Raw genomic sequence first — 27,176 nt, 5'->3', positions numbered from 1 at the left:
CAACAACTTTGTTTTAACACACTCTGCTCAGATCTTTTGTTATCTCAATTCTTTGTGCCCCAGTTGAGAACCAAGAAGGACAGTCGTGCCTGAACCCCAGCCGGGAACTCAATCCCACACAGCTGCTTGCTGCTCTGGAGAGATGGGGGAGAGAATCCAGAAATGGTAAAGAATAGTTAAATAACTGAAACAAGACTAAATATATTGACATTACTGCTGCTACTACTATTAATAGTAATGGGAAGGAGAGAGAACAGAATAAAACCTGAGAGAAACCAGCAGTGCCCAGAAGTCGCTCATCACCCACTGACCAATGCCCAGCCTGTTCCCCAGTAGCAATCGGTGGCTCCTGGCCAACCCCCTCCCAGTTTCTGGACTGGGCAAGAGGTTCGGTGGTCCAGAATATCCCTCTGGCTGGTTTGAGGTGGGTCTCCTGGCCATGCTCCCCCTTGCTGGCAGAGCACGGGACACTGAAAAGTCTTGACTTGGAGTGAGCTCAACAGGGCTCCAACTCAGCGTGTTACAAACGTTGCTCTCACTTTGAATCCCCAACACAGCACTGGAGCAGCTTCTGGGGAGAAAATTATCTCTCTCCCAATTAAAACCAAGACATCCAGCAGCCCCCAGTGAAAAACCCTCCCTGTGAGCCCTGACCGCTGCAGTCCCCACCTCCCTCAGTCACCCTTCAGTTCTCCCCAGCACCCCTTGAGCCCCCTGCCCCACCAACGGCCCCTGTGACCCCCAGAACACTCCAGCCATGCCCTGTCTCCCCCCACAAACACCCAGAGGTGCCCCCAGACCCACTCACGCCTTCGGCTGCTTGAGGGCCATGGTGGACCCCTGCCCACTCCTGGAGCAGCTGGAACAGCTGCTGCTGCCCCCTGCACTGAAGCCCTGGCATCTCCTCTTGGCCCAACAGTTTTGATTCCCTGCTGCACACACAGGAATGTGGCATTTTTATCTCAGAAATAGCAGCTGCAGAGGAGCAGGAAGACTCATGGGTGGTGAGGAGACCATTTCTATGGGGCAGGGACATAGGGATATGGTTACAGGCCCAGGGACATCAGACCATAACCACGGGTATGCAGCTTTTGGGGCTACCTGGCAATAGGAGTAAGGCCATGGTGATGCAGGTGAGGGATGTGCTGCTTCCCCTCTTGTGGTGTCACACACCCCAGAGGCACACCAGGATGTACACAGCCACTTGGCTTTCATATCCACATGATGGGGAAGGTTCTTCCTCCTCTTCCCTGGCTTGGAGAGCTGGGGACCATTTTCACCTCTGCCTGAGCCAGTTGGTGGCTTCAGAGAGATCCTGGTGCTTCTGGCACACCAAAGCTCTCTGCACCTTCTCATTCCCTCTCCTGTCCCCACAGAGCTCCGTCTGCCCAGACCCAGCCTCTCAGTCCTGCCTGGGCACAAGGTGGCTCCGGGAGCTGACGTGATGTTCCGCTGCACCACCACGTACCCCAGCACCGGCTGTTACCTGTACCTGGAGGGCCAGATCCGAGCCCAGCTACTCCCCAGGGAACAAGAGGACTACAACCTCTCCCTCGTGCAGGAAGGTGACAGCGGCCGCTACAGCTGCCAGTGCTACACCTTCAATGCTTCGAGAGAATGGTCTGCTGCCAGCAACACCCTGCACTTGGTGGTGAGAGGTGAGACATCCGCCCAGCCACATCCTGCTCCGCTCTTCCTCCCTGCAATCTGTACATCCTGGGGGCACTAGAAAAGAGGATTTAGGGCAGGAAAGCAGCTGTATGAGGGGACCAAGGAGAGGGTTCCAGCTTCCTTCACCTGTGTTTGAGCCTGGCCAGCTCCTCAGGGACCCTATAGATGACCTAGAGACCCTATAGATACAGGGTTGCTGGGCTGATAGTTAAACTAAGAGAATAAGGTAAGATTCTGAAAGGGTAAGTGTCAGAGGACACCTCTCCCTGCACTGGCCCAGAAAGTACCTGTGTCCTGGGCTGCATTCTCAGCAGCATGGGCAGCATGGGAAGGAGGCGATTCAGCCACTGGTGGAGAGCAGCTCCCCCTGCCCAGGACACCTTCCCCACGTATCTGTGGCCTCGGGCTGTGGCAGGGCTGGGGCTGGACACTGACAGCTTGTGGAGAGCAGCTGAGCTATCCCTCAGGCTCACTGTTGGGGCAAAGTCACCAGTGCTTTGGAGGGAAAATGGGAAGAAAAAGGAGAAGGGAAAGGCAGCCCCATTTCTCACTGAACTTTGATCTCTGCTGTGCTCTTCACCCCTTTCTGAAGTAACTCCCATTACTTGTTGCAGGGAACACTTCTGCCCTCAAGAAGGGAAATTGTCTAAGAGCTTGCAGTAGCATTACTGTGCCAGTGAAAATGAGTACAATTTTCTTCTGGAAAACATTTTATTAAAAAAATTTAAATGCCTGTTCCTAGGAGATGCTTGCTAATGCAAACACCACAAACTGTTATGTTACTTTAATTGCTTGTAGAGCAGTCTTTGTGTCCTTTTATTTTAAGTAGCTGCTTTTGGACAGATGTCACCCACAAGTCTTACTGGTCAAGTATTATTCTTTTTTTGTTCGGGCTTCATTCTCCATGCATCATTCTCTCTCCTTACCTGTGTTGCTGTTCTCATATATTCATATTTTGGTCCCAGAAATCACCTACTTCATGAAATAATGTTTCAAAGATCCTAATCCTTAACATAAGGTGAGGTTTGACATGAGATAAATGTGAAACCAACCAATGTTCAAGGCAGGGAGTACCCCTGCCCTGAGGAGTTGATTCCATTTCTCACATCCATGAGCTCTCTGTCTTAGGAGAAATCATTCCATTCAAGTGGAGACCAGAGATGCTGTTACCTTAGGTCATCATTGCTTCTGGCAGGTCTGGCTCTTGGGTACTCTGGCTGTCTCTCCAGAGACTGATGGCCCAGGGATGTCAGTGCTGAGTTCAGGTTCAGAGACCGATCCAGCTTCCGAGCCTCTTCTTCCAGAACAGCAGCTCTGGGCTCTTTGAGCACAGCGGCAAAGGAGCAGGACAGTTCCTCATGAAGGTCTGACAGCTCCTGGCTGGTCCTTGCACAGCTCTCAGTGTAGTTCTGCCAGTGCTGTCGGTCTTGGGCCAGCTGTGCCTGCAGCAGGGACACCTGAAAGAGGCACAAGGCCCGGCTCAGACAAGCCCACGCTGGCAGGAGCAGCTGCAGCCCCACGGTACCGGCTCCCGGGGCCGACACAGCCTCCAGCTCCAGCCCTCACCAACACTCTGTCCTGGGGCAAGGGGAAAGGAACAGGCTCCCAGACAGAACAGAGCTCAGATGAGCAACAAGTCCAGTTCAAGGCCGGCAAAGCCTTCCCACATACATCCCTCAGCCACCACAGGTCAGTTAGAGAGAGTTCTGAGGGGATTTAGGAACCCAACTCTGATTTCCAAAGCACACATTTGGGCCACAGAGACCTTTCTCCACAGGCTGTGCCTCAGCATGAGGGCTGCTGCTCCCTTGATTTCCTGGAGGACTCTTCTACTTGAGCTGCTGGGACAGGCAGCTGAGGGACAGGGAGCAAACTCTCCCTCTCGTAAACTTCAGAGCATTCCAGACAGGAGTAGAGGACAATGTGGACAACTAAGCCAAAAGGAATAATAAGCCTCTGGCATTGCCTCAGGTCCCTGCATTTCTGCTAAAATGCAAGCTCCACTGTTACAGAGTCAAGGGAAAATGGAAACAGGCAACAAAGGAGAACATCCTGGTCCAGACTGCCCAGGGAAGTAGTGGAATCACTGTCCCTGGAAGTACTCAGAAAATGTGTGGCTGTGGCACTTCAGGCCATGGTTTAGTGTTGGGATTGACCATGCTGGTTTAATAGTTGGATTAGATTATTTGAAAGGGCTTTTTCAACCTTAAGCATTTTATGATTCTATGATTCTGATAGTTTCAGGTGGCTTCCAGTGTTCTGAATTTCATTCCATCTCTCTCTCCCACCACCTGATTTTAGACAGATCAGAGATAAGACCAAGGTAAAGGATGTTTGGTTGCTGCCAACAGATGAACAACTGACAACACATGCAGTACTCACTTCCTGAGAGCTGAACACAACTCAGGCTGTAGCAGCATGCACAGCTGTGGCCATGAGTACAGACACAGCAACCTTTGATGAAAGTTTACCTACTCCTCACCTGGTTCTGTAATTCAACTAAGCGCTGACTGCAGTGAGCATGAGACTCCTCCTGTGAAGAAAATGAAAGGATGTTTTTTCAGTCTGTTTGGTCACAGCCACAGGCAATATTCAACTTCTATTAGGTCTGTACTGGAGGGCTGCTCCCACTGGGATTTCCCATCATTCCTCTGTATGACCAAAGCCTCCTCATACCAAGGAACATGTTCTCACCTGTCCAGAAGCAGGCAACTTGCACTGGTCAGACTCAGAAAGAGAAAATCCAGAGGCATCTGGGAATAACCGACCCCTAAAACATCTCTTCAGTTTCCTCCGTTCGTGTTCCACCTGCACATTGGATGGGAGAGAGGATCACAGAAACCTGTCAGGAAACATGGCGCAAAAGGATCCCTGGGCATCATGGCAAGGAGATCTCTGCTCTGAGACCTCAAATTGCACTAGACAACACTGAGGGCAAAAAGCCCTCACTGGGGGCTGTGCAAGAGAGGCCAGTGTGTGTGCAGGGACACAGGGCCAGGGAGGGAGGCAGTGGAGTGAAGGTGCCCTTGTGAAAGCCATGGGCTGCCCAAGAGAGGGAACAAACAAAAGGGTGAGCCCACAGCAGGGACAGGGAGAGGCAAGGAAACAAGCAGAGGTCTCCAAAGCACTGCCTGGGCTGAGCTGCCAAGTTCCAGATGAGCCTGAGGCTCTGCAGCGGCAGCAAAAGCTCAATTTACCTGCTCAAGAGTCCTCCTGAGTTCAGTGTTTTGTTGCTTGAGCTCCACCTTATCATCTTCCAGCTTTGCAACTGCTCGCTGCAGATATTCCAAGCTCTGCAACATGAGTCTCTTCTCTGACAGCCATGACAGCTGCTCCCCTTCAGCAACAGCCTGCTGGGCATTCAGAGAGGAGATTCCATGAGCTGGTGCCACATAAATGTTAGAAGGGTGCCAGAATCAATATACGGTGGAGAGTGACCACAGCAGGAACGGACAGTGTTAAGGTCCTTCTTCTTCTCCTTGTCCATAGGCCAAAACAACACACACTCTCTCTCTAGGGCCCCTCCACCAAATCCCCTTGGAGAATTGAGTACTTTGTTCTGGATCTGCTTCCTGCTAGTTTTGTTTTCAGTGTTCCCCATTCTGGTTTTGAGAGACTGGAAGCATTAATTTCGTATCCAGACACTTCATAGTTTTACAAAGCTCTGTAATGTCTCTACCTCTCTCTCAGACATTTCTTGTCAGTTGTAAATACTTAAACTTTACTCCCCTTGGGGAAGTTAATTACCATCTTTGGTCATCCTCTTTGATCATCACTAAATTCTCCTACCTACAGTTCTACTCTCTGTCCTTAGACAACCAAACATGCAAGATGTTGGTGAAGCATACATATTTGCAGTGATAAAACACTACAGTTTTTTCTCTATTCTCTTTACCTGTTACATCCTCATACAGAACTGCTTTTTGAAAATACCATGTTATCAATCAGGCAATAAGCATTGCTTGAAACTTAGTCAGGAGCCACCTCCTCCTCCTTTGTGCTTTTCTTAATGAACTGCTCCTTGGAGCACCTATAAATGCAGTCTTGGTATCAGCAGTAAATCAACCTGTATGGATGCCACTGCATTACCTGACTGAACCTTCCTGCATACCTGACCTACATGGATGTAACTGAAACCTCATGCTCTTTTCACATTTCTTGCTCTTGTCACATCTTTACTTCCCATCAACAGATCTCAATATGTGACAGCATTCCCGGATCAGACTGCAAGTAATATTTCTCAAGCCATAAGTAACCTGACCAGGCAATAAAAGAAATCCCATTCCTTTAATACACTGGAAAAGTTGTTGCTCAGAAATCTCCATCTCAGGAAGCATCCTCGAAACAGTGCAGCTGCTCTTCAGCTCTTGGTAAAAAACTCTGCTCAGTTTAGTTCATCACTCTGCTCATCTGCTCCATTATTTCCCACACCACATCCAAACCCCCATTTGTTGCATGGGCACGGGAGAAGCAGCTCCCCATGCCCAGCTTTTGGCCTGGATCTGATCTGAGCAGCAAGCTCCAGAGCTAGATCAGTCATTCTGGGCAAGCCAGGAAACAATCTGGCAGTCAGTGGCCTCTGGCTGGAGCCAGGCAGACAGACAAGGCTGCCTGCTGCAGCCCGGGCTGCTTTACCCAAGCAGGCCTGGAGTGACGGGGATAGAGACCCACCTCTTCATGGGAAGAAGCACTGGAATAGTTCAGGGACACTGGAGTAGACTGAAGATAAATGCCAGTGCCTACCTGTTGATGAAATAGGTCTGTGTCTCTCTCTGAAATCATTCTCTGCAGGATGGTTATTTCTTTCTTCAGATTCCCATTGGCCATTTCACTCTTGCTCAGTGCAGCACTCATGACTTGAGCGTTCTCTCTCCATTCATGTTCTCTGTTTTCTCTCTGCTTCAAAGCAGCAGCCACATATGCCAACTCTTCATCATTGGCTTCCCTCTCAGCTTCCAACTGTTGGGTAATTTCCTTCTGCCTTTGCAAGAGATGGTCTCTCACCTGGAGAATTTTCCTCTTCTCTACTTCTTCCTCCTCCCATTTTTGGAGTTTTTGAATTTGTTTCTTTTGGGTTTCCCCTTCATCTTTCCATTGTAAAGCCAATGTTAATTCTTTCAGGAGCTCACTCTGCCTCCTAAGCTCTTGTTCTCTCTCTATCAGAGTCTTCTTTAAATACTTGATTCTGTCTGTCTGGTCCTTGATCTCTTTATCCTTCTTTGTCAGAGTCTGCTGAACATGCTGGAGATCTTCCCGAAGAGCTCTTATTTCCACTTCTAACTGCTTTTGCTCACTTTGAGCCATGATCTCTCCTTCTCTCTCAGGGAAGGTTTCTTTCAGGGGCTCTTGCTCTTCATCATGTCTAACCTCTTCATTCTTCTCAGTTAGCCTAAGCTGGAGATTCTGCAAAGTCTTTAGTTCTTCTTCTACATGCTGGAGTTTTTGCCTAAGAGTGTCATTGTCCTCATCTTTCTTCCTCACCACTTCCTCAAATAGAGTCACTTGCTTCTGGCATGATGTTAGTGCTACTTTCATGCTTTCTTCACGAAGCTGGAACGTGTTAATTTGCTCTGTCTGCTTGAGGAACTCCAAATTGATCTTCTTCAACATCTGCCTTGCTTTGTCTAGATCCTGCTCTAGACTTTTGGCCTGCTTGCCTGCCACCTCCTTCTGCTCTCGTAGGTCCTGGACATGCACTTGCAAAGATACTATCTCCTGATGTCTAGCTTCAAGAGAAGATTCAGCATATTCTAGTTTTTGCAGTATGGCTTTAGTGTGCACCGCTGTTTCTTCCTTCTGCTGTTGAAGCTTTGTGATGGCATCCTCCAGAACACAAATCTTGTCTTCTTTTTCTTTCACAGTCAGATTTGTTGCTTGGAAATGTCTTTGCTCAGCTTCATGCTTTTCCACCTTTTCCTTGCATGCCTCACATTGCTTTCTAAGGGACAAAATTTCCTGCTCTTTTTCCTTTAGTTCCACTTGAATACACTGCAGAATTTGTTTCTGCTGTTCAGAGTCTTGCTTTTGTTTTTGGAAGGTCTCAATCAGTTCCTTCTGAGATTCAATCATTAAATCCTTTTCTTTCAATATTGTCCTAGAGTATTCTAAGTCTCTGTGCAAGACATTAATCTGTTCCTCTTTTTTTTCCTCATAGCTCCTTGTTTGTTGCTTTTGGATGTCCATAAGTCTTTCTTTTTCTTTTAAGGTTGCTAAGGTCTGCTCCAGTTGGTCACGGACAGTCTTTAACTGCATTTCCATGACTTCTTCAACTTCCTGCATTTGCTTTTGTTGTGACTCAAGCTCTTGATCTTTCTTAGATAAAGAAAGTGTCATGATTTCTACTTCACCAAGAAGCTCTTGCAGATGCCTGTCTTGCTGCTCCTTGTGCTGCTGCAAGAGCCTTAACTCTTCCCTTTGAGTGTCACACTCACTCTCTCTGTCCTTAAGAACAGTCCTGAGGTGTTCAAGGCTAGCATTTAGAGATTTCACATCTTCTCTCTCTTTTTCCAGTTCTTGAATCTGTTGAGTCAGAGAAAGAAGCTCCAACCTTTTCTCCTTCAGGTTTCCTTTCATATCATCAAGATCCACAAGCAGATTTCTGACTTGTACTGCACCATGCTGTTCTAGAATCATTATTTTCTCCTCCTGGAATTTGATCTCCAGGTGTCTCTCCTCCAGCTCTTTGCTTACCCTACTGACAGCAGAGTTCTGCAATTCTAATTGCTTCTCCAGCTCCCTTATCAGTTCTTGCTGGGATCTGATCTCTTGGTCCTTCTCTTCCAGCTCTTGGCTCATTTTGCTTAAAATGATCCTCTGCTTTTCTTGCTGCTTCTCCAACTCCTGTATCTGTTCCTGTTGGGATTCTGTCTTCTGTTCTTTCTCGGTTATATCCTTAATAACCTGATTAAGAGCAGTTTTATGCATTTCTTTCTGCTTTTCCAACAGTCTCATCTGCTCTTGGTACAACTTCATTTCTCCCTCCCTCTCTGACAGGATGGCAGTCACACGAGTGAGATGCTCCTGCAAAGCATTGGTCTCTGCTGCCTCTTTCTGAAGAATCTCCATTTTCTTCCCCTGGTTTTGCATTTCCTCATTTTTAATTTTTAACATGGACAGGGCAGTTTGGAGTTCTTGTTCAAGGGAGTGATTCTTGTCTATTGCTGTATTTGCTCGGGTTTCAGAGGCTGTGACTGATTCATTCAGAAGTTTTATCTCATACTCTAATTTTTCTTTATTTGACTGCAGTCTCTCCCATTCATGCTGCAAAACAAGGGGGAAAAGATTCATTCTCTCTCTCGGTTTGCATTTCAGACCAGATCTGGACTCCTGCTGCAGGGGCAGGCACAGGCTGCCCCTCTCTCTCTGCCCCTCGGCATGCTGCAGACCTTTGCTGGTTCCCCCCTTGATGCTGCTCTTGCCCAGCTCGCTCAGCCTGTCCCAGCTTCCTTTCTGCCCTTCCCCGACCTCTTGCAGCTCAGTTCCAGTGCTCCTTTGGGCAGGAGCTGCCAGAACTGCAGCCAGGATTTCAAGTCCATGCTAAGCAGGATTTAGGCAGTGCCACAAGGACGTGCTCTCCATCAGGGAGGAAGGCAAGAGCAAACACCCCCAGCATTTCCTTCCCTGGGGCTGGTCTGACAGGAGTGGTGTTCCACCTCTCCCATATAGAGTTTCCATGGCTCCATCCCCGAGAGCCCCACTGCCCTCTCTTGGAGCAGCAATGGCCAGATCAGTCTGTCATTCCCTGCTGCCACTCAGGACGAGTTCTCCCCTTGCAGGGACACGTCCTGGTGTGGATCAGCACTTGGCTTTCCTCTCTTCTCTCCCCACTGGCTGCTCTCAGATGGCCAAGGCCAAACACCTTTCTATTAACAGCAAACTTGGTCAACTCACCCCTCCTTCCCCTGCAGATATTTAGGAATCTGGACGTGGGTTTGGACACAAGGAATTCCCCAAACCATGCAATGTCCATAGAGAGAGTGTGCATATTGAGAACTAAAGCTTCTAGGAAACAGAAGCCCAGCATGGAGGAAAATCAGCAGCCCTAGCATTAATTTGCTTTGGCATGACTACAACATCTTTTCTTCCTTATTCAGAAGAATGTAGTTAGAAGAGTTTAACTGGAAAAAGCTGTTCCTTAGAACTATTAACACAAGGTCCAAACATAGCTAGGAAATGGCCCTCTGTGGCATCTGCCAATCTCACCAGCACATCCTTCCTTTCCTTCTCCAGGTTTTCCAATTTCCTCTTCAGAGATGCCACCTCCTGACGAAGAGTCACAGCCTCTTCCTGCAAGGCAATGGTCTCTTCCTTCAAGGCATTTTCTAGAGAGGTCTTCTGGTGCTCTGCCCTCAACATTGCTGCAGGAGGGAAGGGGAAGGAGAAGGAGAAGGGGACAAGCAAAGCAAAGTCACACTGATGTGCATCCTGCAGAGACAACAGCACTGTCTTCTCTGCCTGCCGGTGTTTGCCAGGCCCTAAGCACACAAGGGCTCCAAAGCTGACAGAAATGAAGGAAACTTCCAGGCAGAGAAAAAAGCAGAATGAAAGGGGCAAGGTTCAGAGGGCTAGGAAAGTGTGTTTTCTCTTGGCCTTGTGCAGAGTGAGCAATCCAGGAGGGACAAAGGAGAGGGGATGCCTGTGCAGCCCTGCTCAGAGAGGCCAATGGCCCTGGAGGCTCTGGCAGGGCCTGGAGTTTGGGGGAATCGAGCTGAGGCACCCAGCTACAGCTCCTTAACAGAGACACGGCCCATGAAAGGCTCCAGCCCAGGAGCAGCCCTAGCACAGCCAGATGGCTCTGCAAGCCACAGCATCTTTCTCAAGAAAAAGCTTTCACTGGCACTTGGATGGATACCTTAGTGTGGTAGCTGGTTGTTTTTCCCCTCTGCCATTTTTTTTTTTTTTCTATGTGACATCAAAGAACCCCACTGGAGAGACAGAATGGGGCAGTGGGTGGGAGAAGAGAAGCTGTACCTGTCTGACTTTCATGCAACTGTATCTGCAGCTCCTGATTGCTGGCTCTGAGATTGTCTATCTGATCCTGCCCCGTGCTCAGCTCCAGTTCCAAGGCCTGTATCTTGTTCCTTGCATCATTCTGGAAGAGATAAGAGGAGAAGAATCACATGTCATTGCCACTGCTGGCAGGAGACAAAGGGTTACAAACACTAAAGCAGAAATAGCTATGTGGGAAAGGACAGCTGGACTGTAGTGGTAGATGTGATTGTGATCCTCCTTCCTCCCCATCCCAGTAAGCCAAGCTCCCTACAAGGACTGACACCCATTCTGGCCTTGGCACAGTGCTTGTCCAGCAGCCCAACAGCAATATAGGATTTCTGGGTGCACTGGGCACACATTACCAGATCTTTCTGGGAATGTTCCAGGTGCTGCTGCAGGTGTTGCAGAGCTGCTGCCACTCTGTCCACCGTGAGCTCTGCAGGGACATCTCCAGCCTGAGAAGCAGTTAGACCCATGACATGACCCTCTTCTGAAAAGAGAAGACAATCTTTTTCAAGATTTAATCCAGTGGTCTCCAAGAAACAAGGCCTCTCTACCTAGGAGGAGGTGCCTTTGTCATTGTCTTAGAGCTCACCTTGCAGCAGGATGTGTGGCACAGGCTGACATTATTCTGATGACCACTAATGTCAGCATTGCCTTAGAGACAACTGCAAGGGCCCTGGGCTTGACATGGACTTGGCCCCTGCATGAGCTTGACAGGACTTGGTTCCTTCTCTCATGACTCTGATCATTTCTCTACATACAAACATGGACTTGTGTCTCTACAGGGAAGTCAAACTGTCAAGACTTCCCAAGGCCTGAGTCAGCCTAAACTGACAGGGTGAGTGTGTGATACCAGGGTGACCAGGAACACCCACTCACTCCACCTGCTCTCCCACACCTGCTCACCCAGCCTCCCACACTTGCCAGAGCTCCAAGTGACCAAGTCTCTGCTGTCCCTGATCATCTGGTGGACAGCCAACAGCAGTTTGTCCAGCTGGGATTGAGTTTCCTGGTGGGCATCACTGGCCTGTTGACACTGTATGGCCAAGGCCTCTGCTCTGTTCTCGGAGCTCTGGAGCCTCACACGCAGCTCAGACACCTCAGCCTCCAGCACGTCCACAGAGTCCCTCAAGGCACATTCTCCTGCTCGAGACTCCTCCAGTTCCTGCAGCAGCTGCTGCTCTCGAGTTGCCTGGGAAGCCTCCATCTGCAGCAGTGTGTCCTGCAGGGCCTGCATCTGGAAGATGGATGCACAGAGCCTCAGGGACAGGGCTGCTCCTGAGGCCGCAGAGGGGGAGTAGTGGGAGGAATGAAGGAGAAATTATTTCAGGCAAAAGCCATGCCAAAACCAGAATGAATGGAAGCAAGGATTCCAATGGAGACAAATGTAGAGAAAAGAGGGAACAGGAGGCAGTGGGCATCCTTGAGGCTGCAGCTCTGAACAGCAGCTGGCTGAGATGGCTGTGCTGGAAGTGCCCTGCCCAGCCTGCCACAGCCACCTCTGTGTCCCCACATTGCTCAGTGCCAGCACAGGCACCAACTCTGTCTGGGACAACACTGCTCATGGAGGGACAGAGGAGCTCCAGAGGAGGCTGCTGCTGTTTCCCCTCCCAGATTTCCTGCTGGGAGCCGGGAGAGAACGGTGCAAAACTTTGGCAGCAGACAGCAGATCCAGCCTGGGCCTCAGGGTGCAGCAGCAGCCCCGGGCAGAACACGGCAGCTGTGGATGCTGCCGGGAGGGGAAAGAGCTTGGGGCCTCCAAGCCAAAGGTGCTGTTGTGTGTCCCTGGAGAAGAGGATGCCACTGCACAGCTTACCTGGGTGCTGAGCTCTTGCATTTCTCTTCTATGCTCTGAGTGGAGCTCCTCAGCCTGGGTAAGGGCAGAACGAAGCTGAGACACCTGATTGATCTGGGCCAGGTTGTTTTCTTCCAGGGTTCTGAGGCTCAGATCCTTTTCTTCCAGAGACAGAGTTAGCCTGTAGCACAAGGCCAACAGATACCATGAGAGACATTCATATCCCTTGGGTGCCTCAGAGTTGGTCAACTCCAACTCAACTGATAGAGTTGACCACTATATTAGGCAACATTTAGAATGTGTCAAGCTTTGTCTGGGGTAGATGATGAGTGAGTCCAGAGCTTATGGGTCAGAATTAAAGGACAGACAAGGAAGGATGACATTGCTGTGGGTGTTTGCTAGAGGCCACCTAAACAGGAGGAGAAGTAGAAGGCTTTCTAAGGCAACATAAAGCAACCTCAGAGTCACAGGCCCTGGTTCTTGTGGGGAACTTTAGCTTCCCTGCCATCAGCTAGAGAAGCAAGACAGTACAGGATGTTTATGGAAAGCATTCATGAAAACTTGCTGTCACAGGCAGTGGAGGATCCCACAAGGAACAGCATGCTGCTCAACCTTACTCAGGGAAGGCCTTGTTGGAGATGTGAGCCTGAGGTCACCCTTGGCTGCACTGCCTATGAATGAGATTGTGGAGTTCAGCTGGGGGTGAGGAAAAAGCAGGGCACCAAGCAAGATTACAACCACAGACCTCTTGAGAGCAAACTGCAGTCTCTCCAGGGACCTTCTTGAAAAAAGCACATGAGAACAGGCCCTGCAGACTAAAGGGATCCAAGGTGATATTCAAGGATCACTCCCTCCAGGCTCAACAACAATACATCCTAGTGAGCAAGAAATTGGGCAAAGGGGGAAAGAGACCTGAGTCTCAGGATGAGCAAAGAACTCCTGTCATTCCTCAAGCGCAAGCAGGAAGTGTTGCTATCGCGCCCCAAAAACTTAAGTGGCTCACAGATACACCCGTCTGGGTAGAACAGTGGCCGCTGGCTACAGAAAAAACAAGAGTGCTCTCTCAAATTGTAAAAGAGGAATTGGCAAAGGGACATATAGTAGAAACCCAGAGCCCTTGGAATTCTCCGGTGTTCATTATTAAGAAACCGGGGAAAGATAAGTGGCGGCTCCTCCACAATCTGAGAAAAATTAATAATGTCATTGAGGACATAGGATCTCTTCAACCAGGAATGCCTTCCCCATCGATGCTTCCCCAAAATTGGAAATTAGCAGTGCTTGATATCAAAGACTGCTTCTTTCAAATTCCCCTACACCCAGATGATGCACCATGCTTTGTCTTCTCTGAGCCCTCTCTTAATAGAGCGGCTCCCATGAAACGCTACCTTTGGACAGTCCTTCCTCAGGGTCTCAAATGCTCTCCCACCATCTGTAAGTGGTATGTGGCCAGAGTTCTGTTCCCAGTCTGTGCCAAGTGGAAAGATTGCATTTTGTATCATTACATGGATTATGTCCTTGTCTGTGCCAACAGTGACAACGTACTTGCAGAGGCGTTGGAGGACACTATCTCAGCCTTGTCAGCAGCTGGATTTGAGTTGCAGAAGGAAAAAGTGCAGCACCTGCCGCCTTGGAAGTATCTGGGCCTTGAAATTGGTAACAGAACCATCACACCCCAGAGACCAATGATAAATGATGATCCAAAAACATTAAGGGACCTCCACCAGCTTTGTGGGTCTCTAAATTGGGTCAGACCCTGGCTGGGGCTCACCATGGGAGAGTTGTCTCCCATCTTCAATTTATTGAGGGGGGGAGAAGAGTTAGACTCCCCGAGGGCCCTAACTCAGGAGGCCAGGGCTGCTTTGGAGAAAATTCAGTCCACCCTAGCAGACAGGCCCACAGGTGTCGTGAGGGCCTGCCCTTCTGATTCGTCATCCTTGGTAAGTTGCCACACCTCCATGGATTGATCTTTCAATGGGACATAGACCAACGGGATCCCCTCTTAATTATAGAGTGGGTGTTCCTTGGTCATCAGTTGTCCCAAAGTATCACCAAGCCACAAGAGTTGATGGCCCAGCTGATCATGCAGGCCAGAGCTCGTCTGCAGGTGTTGGTGGGGTGTGACTTCGCATGCATTCATCTCCCTATCAGAATATCCACAGGGAGACTCTCCAAGGAAATACTTGAGCACCTGTTTCAGACCAATGAAAACTTGCAATTCTCCTTAGACAGTTTCACTGGACAAATTCTCATCAGCCATCCAGGCCACAGATTGTTTGAAGTGCAGTTTCATTTGATTCCAAAAAGTATCCAGAGCAGTGAACCACTGAAAGCACTGACAGTTTTCACAGACGCATTGAGAGGGTCCCACAAATCTGTGATCACATGGAAAGACCCCAGACTCAGCAGTGGGAAGCTGATGTAAAGGTTGTGGAGGGCTCCCCACAGGTTGCTGAGCTGGACGCTCTTGTCAGGGCCTTTGAGAGGTTTTCAGAACCAATTAATATAGTTACAGATTCGACATATGTGGCAGGTGTGGTGTCCAGGGCAGAACATGCAGTGCTCAAAGAGGTTTCCAACCCAGTGATATTCAGTTTGCTCTCAAAACTAATCCATCTGGTTTCACAACGAGAGCAGCCTTTCTTTGTAATGCATGTGAGATCACACAACGATCTCCCAGGTTTTATAGCAGAAGGTAACTGTAGGGCAGATGCACTGGCCACCCCTCTGCAGCTGGTTGGCTAACCAAATATCCTTAGCAGGCCAAGATAAGCCATCGTTTCATCAAAATGCCCCAGGACTGGTCCGCCAATTCCAACTGCGGCATGACCAGGCCAAGGCAATCGTGGCTGCTTGCCCCCAGTATCAGGAGTCCACTCTACAAACCGTGAGTTCAGGAGTGAACCCCAGGGGACTCCGCAGTTGTGAAGTGTGGCAAACTGACATCACACATATACAGGAATTCGGGAGGTTCCAACATGTACATGTTTCAGTAGATACTTTCTCCAGACCAGTCTTTGCCTCAGCCCACAGTGGACAGAGAGCTGCAGATGCCAAAAAACATCTTATGCAGGCATTTGTGGCCTTGGTGGTCCCCACCACCATCAAGACAGATAATGGCCCAGCCTATATTTCCAGAGCATTTGGGGAGTTTTTACAAGAGTGGGGGGTGAACCATCAGACAGGAATTGCACACTCCCCCACCAGCCAGGCTGTGATAGAAGTAACACATCAGACCTTAAAAAAGGTCCTCCTTTGCCAGTGGGGAGATATTCAGGCCATGTCTCCACAGATGAGGCTCTGCAAAGCCCTTTTCACCATTAACTTCTTAAATTGTTCTTTTGATAGGCTTGAACCCCCAGTCCTGCGTCATTTTAAACAACATCAGCAGCTCAGACCCGAAGAGAGACCTCCAGTGTTAATTAGGGATCCAGACTCTGGAGAAATCCAGGGACCACTTGGGGACGGGGGTATGCGTGCGTGTCCACACCCTCCGGACTCAGGTGGATTCCTAAGAAATGGGTCAGACCATATACTGCTGAACAGGGAGTGAGCCCACCACAGAGTAACCCCCCTGATGCTCAGGGGAATCCCACAGAGAACGCAGTTGCGTCAAACAAAACGCCGCAAGGAAGGAGGAGACCCATAATTCCTGTTTTCCTTTATACTGGCAGAGCAAATTGTATCTTTTTCAGAGTTAGTTTACCTTGTTGTATGATTTTATCTTTCTTTCAGACTAGCAGAATGTCAATTTCCACATTCCTGCTCACCATTTGGTTCCAGGGAATGGCCATCTACCCTTCCACGGTGGAGGCGTGGATTGTTCCACAGCCCAAGAAAAATGTGTGGGTCACACTCACCCAAGCCTTGAAACAAGATCACATGCGTTTGTCTACTGCCTCAGCAGAAAATCCGATGTCCACATATTTAGTAGGGGTTCCAAGTAAGGGGGATGAGTTCCCAATCAGTCTGGTCCACTTGCAAAAGCAGGTGAACAAAAATAAAACACCTGAGGCGTGGGCAGAGTTCTACAGGCGCCAAGGAGCTGTAGAACAAGTTAAAATACCAGTGTGAAACCCCCTCATTTTGTGGCAAAGATGGGTCCTACACTTGCCCACTGCCAAGGGAGAGCCCCAGGAATTAGAACTCCTGGGCTCCACAAAAGCTGAATATTGCATTCAATTTGATTTTTCGCCAACCAAAGTAAAACTATATGAGCATGTCAAACAGTACAAGGTAGAGCAGGTCAATGGTGCACAGCTGTCTATAAGCTGAAATTTGCATCCACCACTGATTTCCGTCCACGCAAGCTGGACAAGGGAATGTTTCTTATCTGTGGGGACAGAGCACACCCAGGAATCCCCTCTCGTCTTGTTGGAGGTCCATGCACTTTCGGGCATCTGACCCTTGCTTCCCCCAACATGACCCAAATTCCAATCGGGCAAGCAAAAGGCGAGACAAAAATTACTAAGCAGAGTGCAAGTCAATTGGATGAACATTGTGATGCAGAAATTTATCATTGGGCAAAATCCAAAAGAGTTGCCATTCTGTGTTTTTACCATGGGTTGTGGCAGCCAAAGCATTGAGTGAATTAGGCAATCTAGAATGCTGGGTGACAAAGCAGGCAAATTTAACATCAGCAGCCCTGAGTGACCTCCTAGAAGATAAAGAAATAACCAGAAAGGCTACCCTCCAAAATAGGGCAGCTATTGATTTCCTGCTGTTGGCACATGGTCATGGATGTAAAGAATTTGATGGGTTGTGTTGCTTTGATCTGTCATCTAAAGGTCAGAGTGTCCACTCGTACATTCAGGAAATGAGAAGCCTCATTGGGAGTGTGAAGCAGGAAAATGAGGATTGGTTTAAAGATCTATTCAAAGACTGGGACCTTTTGGGGTGGGCAGTGTCTCTTTTAAAAGACATCTTTTACTTTCTAGTTGCATTGTTTTTAGTTCTGTTAGCATTTGGGATTCTGAAGCGAATCATCTCCAAGGTCATCACCTCGAAGCCGAAGGCTTCTGCACCGGTTTTCATCGCTGCTGCTGCCACGGAAAGTGATTGGTGGGAAGATGACAAGCAGATTGACACCGCAGTTTAAGAGCCACAGTTTTACCTTCTCCCAAGGCACCGTTCATCTTATTAAGTAAAGAAGAGGGAGATGTTGCTATCATGCTGGCATGGTAGTGTGGAGGAAGGGTTTTAGAAAGGCCTTGGGAATGGGAAACTGAGGAAAAAATACATTTATGTATGCCCCATTGTTTCAGGAAAGTTTCGCTTCAGCATTTTTCTGTAACCTCCTTCTCCCCAACCCTGAGCAGTTCCCATTGGACCTGGCCCCTGGGGTGATTCTGATGTGCCCAGGCTGGACACTGTCTCTATTGTTTAGACTTTATCTCTTAATTTTGCTGTATAAAACTGTATCTGGGCAGTAGCCCAGCGTCTTTTGTCCCTGCAACCATTCAGGCAATACAATCTCTCTGGACTGCACACAATTAACCTCTCTTTGTCTCTTTATCTCGACTCCTTGTGGCGACCGAGGCAACACCGGTGCTCCGACTGTGCTAACCCAGCCGCTGCCTGGTAAGCCCAGGGCAGCGGGACCGCGGAAAACCCCGGCCCCGGAGGGGACAGCTAACCGGAGGGTCCCGGGGGGCCAGGGAGGGACGGGGGGCAGCCACAAGTGACCCCCAAAAGCCGTAGGAAGTACAGAGAAGATGGAAGCAGGCTCAGGCCACTTAGAATGAATATATAGAGATTGTTGGAGTAATTAGAAATTACACAAAGAAGACTAAGGACCACCTTGGAATTAAATCCTGGCAAGGACATCAAGGACATCAAGAAGAGCTTTTTTAAATATATCAGTTACAAAAGGAAAACCAAGGATGATATGTCTCTGTGTGTTCCTAAACGGAGGGGAGATCCTGGTAATAGTGGATGCAGAGAAGGCAGAGTTCCTGAGTGCCTTTCTTTGCATTGGTCTGTACTGGTTAAGACCAGCCCACGGGGATCTCTGGCCCGGGAGACCAGGCTAAAGGAATGTTGGAAGGAAGACTATCCCTTAGTGTGGTAGCAGTTCTCTGGCCACACAGAGCAGGCACAGACTTTCCCAGGCATTTTTCCAGGGAAGGCTGTGAGAAGATCAGAAAAAAGAATGAAAAACAATTCTTATCTCCACTTGTTGCACCTGCTGTTCTGCACATGTGGAATGTGTCTTGGAGATTTGTGTACCAAAGGGTGATTTTTTAAGTGGACACTGAATGGTGTTTGGATGAATTGACCAATTAGGTCAAAGCTGTATCAGACTGGCTGTAAAGGTTACTGAATTTCTTAATAGTATAGTATAGTATAATATAAGATTATATAATAAAGCAATTGTTCATCCTTCTGCAATCATGGAGTCAATGCTAATTATTACCCAGCTGGGGGCCTGCAGTGACACCTTAGCAAGACTTTCCTTTCAAGGAGGACTAGGTGAATGCCTGGGCAAACTCAACATCCACAAGTCCTTAGGCCCTGACAGGATGTGTCCATGAGTGCTGAGGGAGCTTGTGGACACCAAAGTGAGGCCACTCCCCATTATCTTTGAAAGGTCATGGAGATCAGGAGAGGTGCCTGGGGTTGGAAGCAAGCAAATGTCATTCTGGTCTTCAGAAAGGGCATGGAGGAGGACCCAGGGAACTCTGGGTCTGTCAGAATCACCTAAATCCCTGAAAAGGTGATGGGGTACCTCATGCTGGAGGTCCCCTCTTCCCCACATGGAAGGACAAAAAGGTGATCAGGAATGGTAAGCATGGATATACTAAAGATAAATAATGCCTGACCAACCTGATTGCCTTCTACAATGAAACATCTACCTGGGTGGCCAAAGGGAGAGCAGTGGATATTGTCTACCTGGATTTCAGCAAGGCTTTTGACATAGCCTCTCACAACATCCTACTTGGGAAACTCAGGCAGTGGTGGCTGGAGGAGTGGATAATGGGCTGGACTGAGTTACTGGCTGAACAGCAGAAGCCAGAAGGTTGTAATTAGTGGCACAGGGGCTCATTAGAGGCCTGTCATTAGTGGCGTCCCCCAGAGTTCACTCCTGGGCCCACTATTGTTGAACTTGCTCAACAATGACTTGGATGAGGTGGTCAGTCCCTCCCACAGGGTCGCTGTGCATCCTCTCAGAAGGATCTCAGCAGCCTGGGGATGGGCAGAGAGGAACCTTCTGAAATCCAACAAGGGCTAAGACATGGTCCTGCACCTGGGGAGGAACGGCCCCAGGCACCTGCACAGGCTGGGGCCAACCTGCTGGGAAGCAACTTTGTGGAGAAGGACATGGGGGTCCTGGTGGACAAGAAACTTTCCATGAGCCAGCAGTGTGTCCTTGTAGCCAAGGGGCCACTGGGATCCTGGAAAGCACTGGGAACAGCATTGCCAGCAGGTCAGGCAGGGGATTCAGTCCCTCTGCTCAGCCCTGTGAGGCACATCTGGAGTGCTGTGTCCAGCTCTGGCTCCTCAGCACAGCAGGGCCAGGGAGGTCCCGGAGCAGGGCCAGCGGAGGCTGCGCAGCTGAGCAAGGGCCTGGAGCATCTCGGTGCCCAGGAAAGGCTGAGGGAGCTGGGGCTGCTCAGCCTGGAGAGGAGCCCCAGGGAGAGGGGCCTCAGCCCTGGGTGTCCCGGTGTGCAGGGAGGGGCAAAGCAGAGCCCAGGCTCTGCTCCCTGGGGCCCAGCAATGGCACAGAGGAACGGGCAGGGAGCCATCCCCAGGCAGTTCCACCTGGACAGGAGGAAGAAATTCTTTCCTGTGCAGTGACCGAGCACTGAACAGATTGACCAGAGAGGCTGTGGAGGCTCCCTCACAGGAGACATTCCAGAACCATCTAGATGCAATCCTGTTCCATGTGCTCTAAGATGACCCTGTGTGAGCAGGGAGGTGGGACCAGATGAGCCACTGTGGTGCCTCCAACCTTACCATTCTGTGATCATCTTCATCTGGCTTAGATAAAAAAATCATGGGTTTAACATGTCTTATGTCAATAAAAAACATCAGAAGCCAAGCTGATCCACATCCCAAAGGCTTCAAGGTACAGGAGCCAAGGTGGGGCTGACGGATGGATCCAGCTCCTTACAATGCAGCTCGGGCAGTGCCAACACACCCACCTACCAACACAATACCCCTTAGAGGGAAAGGGCTACCCCAAAAGACTTTGACTGCAGAAAAACTCTAGCTGAAGACTTAGAAGAAAATGAAAGACAACATCCAGACCATGAGAAGTGACTGCACCCAGAGTTCAGAATCTGCCACTTAGGAAATACTGCCAGAACCCCCGGCAGGTGCAAAGATGGCAAAGAGGGAATCCATTCACCACAATGCGGAGTCCCACAGGCTTTCATTTACCTGGCTTTTTCACTCTCTAGAGTATTCACAGAAGCCTGCAGTTCTGAATTTTCCTGAGCCACTTCTTCCCATCTATTCCTTTCCTTCTCCAAGTTCTGCAGATGCACTTGCAGCTCCTTGTTGTGATGTTCTGCCTCCTCCAGCATCTTCTGGGTGTGCTCAGCCTCCAACTGCTTCTGCCTGGACTCTTCCTGGGCCTCCCTCACATCTTGCTGGGCTCTCTGGACAGTCATTTCCTGGGACTCTTGGGAGGCTGCCAGCTGAGATGTCAACTCTCCCACCTCCAGTCAAACAGAACAAAGCAGTCAGAGGCTACAGCCACAGCTTGTCACTGTCAGCCACAGCACAGGCTGTGAGGAAAGGCAGAGGACAACTCTCCATTTCTCCCTGTCCTGAGAGCACCAGATTCACACTGGATATGGACAACTTGTTGCAGTCTCCAAGTGGCCCACCACCAAGGGCACCTGAAAAAGCACCTCCCACACCAAGGCTAGCAAGGAGAGGCCAGCAGGAATCCATGCTGATGCTTGCTGGCCAACCGCCCAGAGGACTAGCCCAGCTGTCCAGAGCAGCAGCTGAGATTCAGCAGAGCACTGGGTGTCCTTCAGAGCAGCTGCCATGGAGCCCCCAGAGCCTGAGACAGCCCCAGGGATCACCCCATCAGCTGCTGCTCTGCCATGGAAAAGCAAGAATGCCACAGACCCCTCTCTGCATGGCTGCAGTGTAACTGCTGTTTCACTCACCTGCTTTTGCAGAGCCTCCCTGTGCTCAAGGAGGAGATTAATTTCCTCTTTGAGGCCTTGTAGCTCTTCTTCGTGCCTCCTCTGTGCTGCCTGGACTTCACTGCGAGCTGCCTGCAGCTCAGCTTGCAGATTTGTCACAATGGTCTGGAAAACAAAATGCAGAGCAACTTCCCGGGACCTGCTCTCCGGCTCAGCTTGTTCAACTTGCTGCCTCAAAATCCCATTGCTTCAGCTGTTTCTTTTTGCTTCTCTACCCAGCTCTGCTTCCACTGCAACCTTCCTTCCTGAGGCTGAGCTCTGGCGCTTACCAGGCTCTGTGCTCCCAGGGCCTGAAGCAGCCCTTGCCTCCTCAGTGCCAGGAGCTGCCTTTGGTGCCCTTCTCACTGCCCTGCCCTCTGTTGCTGCCTACTCACACTTACCTGCCCCTTCTCTTGCTGCTCTTTCAGCTCCTGCCTGAGCTGCTGGACCTGCTGGTGGGCTCGGCTGAGCTCTCCCTGAGTTTGGAGCATTGCCTCTGATAAAGCACTCTTCTCCTTCTGCTCTTCCAGCAGCACCTGCACAGAAGGAAAGAGCAGAGGGCTTCACACTTCTCCTGCAACATCCGTGTGGCAGAGGCAAAGACTGATGGGCTCACGTGCTCTCACAGCACTGGGCTGCTGCTCCCCTGGGCCACTGCCTGCCCCGGGGCAGACACAGCTTCCCAGGAAGTGACTTAAAACACAGCCACAAGGACATCTCTGGGTTACTGTTCAGAAATACTCCAGGCAAGTCTTTGAATAGATTTTTCTCTTGTCAGTGTTCTTGCTGCGCCCTCCCCTTTGCCACATAAGAAAAGACCTACAAACTCACTTTGGCTACGAACACCTGCCAGTAAACACCAAAAGGGGAGAGGAAAGAGAACAGTGAAGGTACCCTGAGGTACATCTTAGAACAACAGAGCACAAGAGCAGCAGAAATATCTCAGCTGACAGCTGATGTTTCTGCCTGGCTTCCTATGAGAGGGCTCATTCCTGGTCCCAAAGACAGCCTCGTTCAGCTTTCACCTCCCCTAATTCAATATAGAAGACACAGAGGGCATGCTGCCCAACAGCCCCATGTCCTGCCATCTCCCACAACTCCAGCTTTGCAAAAAATCACACCAGTTCTCCTCTCACAATCATTACCTCTCGCTTGGCATCTTCAAATCTAGTTCGTTCCTCTTCTTGTTGGGCCAGCAGGGTGGCAACTTTCTGCCTCATCTCAAACAGTACCTTCTTGTGCTCCTGCTCTCTCTCTGCCTTCTCTTTTTCCCATTGCTCCAGCATCTCCTGCATCTCTGCATGGTGCCTTTCATGCTCATTTGCCTGAGGATGGGAGGAAAAATTTGCAAGATGAAGTCCCAGGCAAGCTCCTTGCTGAAACAGGTGAAGCTTCATCCCTCCCACAACCCCCAACTGGAAAAGACTCCAGAAACCGTGTCCTGTCATGGAATTCAAAAGGAGGCTCAGCAGGTGCAAGAATCACAGACTCATGGAATCTCTTCTGTTGGCAAAGACCTTCCCAAGCGTTGAGTCCAAGCACTCAGAAAAGGAGGTGTCACCTTCCCCTCTCTGATGCCCCAGTCACAAGGACTGAAGGACCAGGGATAAGGGGCCTGTTCCATTTGCTTCCAGCCCAAAGCTAATCCTTCTGTCCACAGTGGAAGCACAGCAAGAAAGGAACCGAGTTCCCACGCCTGCAGCCAGCAGCACTGTTGGCATCTGCTCCATGCTGGCATTTGCTCCACGCTGGCATCTGTTCCGTGGCAGGTGGGACTCGAGGACAATCCTGCCCAGAGCTGCCACTCTTCGGGTGGGCACTGCCCAACCTGCTCTGGAACTCCTCTTACACCCTCACTGAAGCTGTGGCTGCATTTACTGTCCCAGCACCATCCTGGCAGCCTTCAGGCACCTCCAAGTCTGAGCTGCTGGCTCTGCTGCCCGGCCCAGCAGCGGGAGGCCTCTGGCAGAGGATTGCTGCCCTTTCACACCCTCAGGCTCTGCTTGTGCTAAACTAACCCACAGGGTTGGCTTGGACAATTCCGAAGTGTACTGTCCCCTACCAGGTCTTGCAGGAGCTTCTTTATTTCCAGTTGCTGAGCAGTTCCCTGAAGCCTGAGGCTTTCGTGATGCTGCTGCTCTGCCTGCAGGAGCTGTTGAGCTGTGTCTTCTCTTTCCTGCCTCCTGAGAGCTCTCTCTGCTTCCAGCTCATGTTGCAGGCACTTCACTTCTCCTGCAAGCACGACCAACAGCAAGAGTCAGAGTCTCTACTGACTTTACTGACCTCAAGCCCTTTGAGTGCCACCAGCCCCACCACTCCTCAGAAGCCCTGTGGACAGAGGCAGCTTTACAGGGTGCTTAGCTGCTCTAAGCAGGGGCAGCACCACAAATAAAGCACACGAGGTTCTCACCTTCTATCACTTCCTTGGCCTGTGTGACTATGAGCACTTGAGCCTCCAGATGGTTCCTGGTCACCTCCAGCTGAGATATCTGCTGCTGAGCAGCAAACAGCCTGGATTCCAGGCTCTCCTTTGCTGACCTACAAGTTTCACACACAGAGAGACATGAGTTGCTTGCTCCACACTCCCACAGCCAGTTATTCCAGGACAATGTGGCTCAAGATCCCCACACCTGAGTATGGGAAATGGGTCATGGGAAAACTCGCCCAGACAAGGCACATTTGTGCCATTTCTACAGCAGAGCAGGGCCCTCGGAGGGACTGCCCAGGCCTTCCCTATGGCCTGGCATAGCACAGACAGCCCAGCCCAACTTGGCCTCAACAGCCAAATCTACATCTGAAAAGCACAGAGAATACTATAAACGCCTGTGTAATGTTTACCACCTTTATCATTACAGCTCTTCAGCCCTGTCCTGCCTAGGGTTTGCTCCCTGCCTTTACCTGGTCTCTGCCAGCTGCTTGGAAAGGTCATGTTGGTGGCGCTCTGTGGCTGCCAGTTGACCCTCAAGGGCAGCCTTCTCCCGGCCCAGCAGCTCCTTCTCTCTGCACACCTGAGCCATTTCATGCTCTTGGCCAGAGGATTCCTGGCGCAGCTGCTCCAGAGCCCTGCCCAATGACTCTTGTTCCTGGGAAACCTGCAAGTGGGACAAGGTACAGCTCGAGCCCTTCCTTGGGAGCCCTGTGCAGAGCCAGCCAGTGGCAGCTCGCAGGCAGCCAGAGGACAAGGAGCACCTGTGCTCTGGGCTCAAAGATTCACAGCACCTGTCCTAGGCAGCTCTGATAGCCTGGGCTGCCAAAAGCCTCTGGCACTGTTCCCTTGGAAGTGCTGTGTCAGGCCCTGCTGTCCTGCCTGGGACCAGACAGCTCCTTCCCAACAAACATCCCTCCTCCAAACTCCCCGTTGTCACCCAAAAACACTGCATCTTCCACAACTGCCACTTGGCAAACAGAATTTCTCTCTGGAGCTATTTCTTTGATGGACATTTTCAGGAAGGTTTGGGAAAGCAAATTTGCTTGCTGAATCAAGAGAAAATATACAGGATTTCTCCCTTCAAGTACAAAACTCACATCACAGCATCACCTCCTCACCTATTCAAAGCAACTCTCTGCAAGAGAAGATGCCTCGCAGGGAAGTGGCTCTTGTGCTGAGCAGACATTTAGTGACTGATGGACATTACAGTCTGGCTGATGTTGCCAAAGCAAAACCTCTGCTGTGCATTTGCCAGACCTACCACATTCCCCAGAACTGAGACTGTCTGACAGAGATCCTCAGAAACAAAGCCTTCTCTTGCAGCTATCCTGTAACACCCAATCCAAACCTCCCCTGGCACACCTTGGGGCAGTTTCCTCTGGTCCTGGCCCTTGTTCCCTGGGAGCAGAGCCTGACCCTCACCTGGCTGCAGCTTCCTGTCACAGAGAGCTCTAGAGAGCAAAAAGGTGCCCCCTGAGCCTGACCCTCACCTGGCTGCAGCTTCCTGTCACAGAGAGCTCTAGAGAGCAAAAAGGTGCCCCCTGAGCCTCCTTTTCTCCAGGCTGAGCCCCCCCAGCTCCTTCAGCTGCTCCTGGTCTAACCTATGCTCTAGACCCCCAGCTCCATTCCTTTCTCTGGACATGCTCCAAATTAATGACAAAAAGCATCAACAGAAATATGCAGACCTGTTTTGTTTGTTTGTTTTTTTTTTTTTTTTCAGAAAAAGGATTCAGAGCTAGGGAGTTTTATTCTTTTGCCACAGTTTGATTCTTTTGCCACCTACTCGGATTAATGGACAACACAATTATCTCTTCCAAGCTTACCAAGAGCCAAAAAAGAAGCCAACAAAGACAGATGGAGTAAAAGACTCTGTAGAAGCAGAGGACAACTTCGACAACTGTGGAACAGCTCTGCAAGCCACCCACACATTTCCAAAAAGGAGCAAGCAAAGCCTTGTGACCTCTAGCACTATCACATGTCCCCTTGACAAAACCACTGCAGAATCCATCAGGTAAAGCTTCCCTCATCCAAGCAGCCCAGTGCCCACATGAATGCACCATACTTTTGGTCACCTGACAGAATTTCTCCAGGGTTTCTGCTTTCTCCTCTCCCAGTGTCCTAAGCTCCAGCCACAGCTCCTCCCGTTGCTCCTCTGCTTCCTTCAGCAGCTGCTCTAGCTGGGCTTTCTCTGCATAGAGCTCTTTGTTTGCTCTTTCACAGAAGTTCAGCTTCTCCTGCTCACATATCTTTGCTCTCTCCATCTCATCCACTTTAGCAGACAAAACTTCCTTCTCTTGCTCCAGCTAGAGTCACAGAAACATAGAGGAAATAAAGTACAGGAAGAATTACTATGAAAGATTGGCTCAGACACAAAAGGAACACTCAGTCACAGTCAGCTGGGCAGACTGTGCCAAGCTAAGAAGCCTAAGAAACAGCAGCAGCTGGAGACAAACACCTGGCACATCTCTGGCAACTCTGCTCACCTGCCACACATATTTGTTCAGCTGTACTTTGTCCAATGCAAGAGCTTCATTGATGCTGCTCATCTTGGCTGCTGCAGCCTGTAGATCAGCTCTTTCAGCATTCAGCTTGTTCTGAGCCCCTGTCAGCTCTGCCACTGACCGTTCTGCCTGGAGAGGCGAAAGAACAATGGGACAACAAGGGCAGCAAAATCCTGGACTGCAGGCAGCCACTTCACCTCCCCTGGATGTCTTTGACTTATTCCTAGGACAGAGCTCCCAGTAAGATCATGGGGACCAATGATCCCGAAGAGCCTGTCTGGCTGAATCACCATTTTTCAAGAAGAACAAAATTGTCCCTCTCTTCTACTGCCAGAAGCAACATCTCGGGTGATCTTGGTGTCACAGCTCCCACTCTCACAAGTGCTGCCTAGGAATAAGGTGTCCATACCTTCTCCAGAGCCATTGTAAATTCATCCTTCTCTTGCTCCAGAAGATCCTTCTGAAGCTGCAATTTCTCCAGTGTCTGTCCCTTGACTACCAACTCGCTCTGCAGTAATGAGTGTTTTTCTTCAAGTGCAGCCAAGTCTTTCGCTCTATGAGGAGGGGAAAGAAGCTTTTATAGAAAAACAGTCTATGCTACAAGAGAGGAGCAGGCCATTTGTTCCTTCACACTGGGCCTCCTCAAG

At 50.0% G+C, this 27,176-nt stretch overlaps 1 protein-coding gene across 6 annotated transcripts in view; it reads right to left on the bottom strand.

Moving 5' to 3' along the window:
- Positions 1–2,363: 2,363 nt before the first annotated feature.
- CEP250 (centrosomal protein 250) overlaps positions 2,364–27,176 on the bottom strand; it is a 30,458-nt gene continuing 5,645 nt past the window's right edge. For 3 of the 6 annotated variants that reach the window (XM_077787035.1, XM_077787038.1, XM_077787039.1), the window contains 20 exons: positions 26,939–27,083; positions 26,512–26,658; positions 26,101–26,331; positions 24,499–24,692; positions 24,011–24,138; positions 23,663–23,832; positions 22,746–22,925; positions 22,002–22,136; positions 21,583–21,726; positions 20,840–21,120; positions 12,482–12,641; positions 11,590–11,902; positions 11,025–11,152; positions 10,642–10,762; positions 9,874–10,028; positions 6,415–8,931; positions 4,869–5,024; positions 4,366–4,479; positions 4,154–4,204; positions 2,364–3,128 (listed from right to left, as the gene is read on the bottom strand). In XM_077787035.1, coding sequence (XP_077643161.1) covers positions 2,838–3,128; positions 4,154–4,204; positions 4,366–4,479; positions 4,869–5,024; positions 6,415–8,931; positions 9,874–10,028; positions 10,642–10,762; positions 11,025–11,152; positions 11,590–11,902; positions 12,482–12,641; positions 20,840–21,120; positions 21,583–21,726; positions 22,002–22,136; positions 22,746–22,925; positions 23,663–23,832; positions 24,011–24,138; positions 24,499–24,692; positions 26,101–26,331; positions 26,512–26,658; positions 26,939–27,083 — 5,761 coding nt within the window. In that variant the 3' untranslated portion in view covers positions 2,364–2,837. The remainder of the gene's footprint in view (positions 3,129–4,153; positions 4,205–4,365; positions 4,480–4,868; positions 5,025–6,414; positions 8,932–9,873; positions 10,029–10,641; positions 10,763–11,024; positions 11,153–11,589; positions 11,903–12,481; positions 12,642–20,839; positions 21,121–21,582; positions 21,727–22,001; positions 22,137–22,745; positions 22,926–23,662; positions 23,833–24,010; positions 24,139–24,498; positions 24,693–26,100; positions 26,332–26,511; positions 26,659–26,938; positions 27,084–27,176) is intronic. The other 3 variants (XM_077787036.1, XM_077787037.1, XM_077787041.1) reach the window with 3 other exon arrangements.

This window comes from Lonchura striata, chromosome 17, assembly GCF_046129695.1.
Source record: "Lonchura striata isolate bLonStr1 chromosome 17, bLonStr1.mat, whole genome shotgun sequence".
Classification (NCBI taxonomy): domain Eukaryota; kingdom Metazoa; phylum Chordata; class Aves; order Passeriformes; family Estrildidae; genus Lonchura; species Lonchura striata.
Note: the sequence above shows the minus strand (reverse complement) of the source record. Positions and strands in the feature narration are given on the sequence as shown.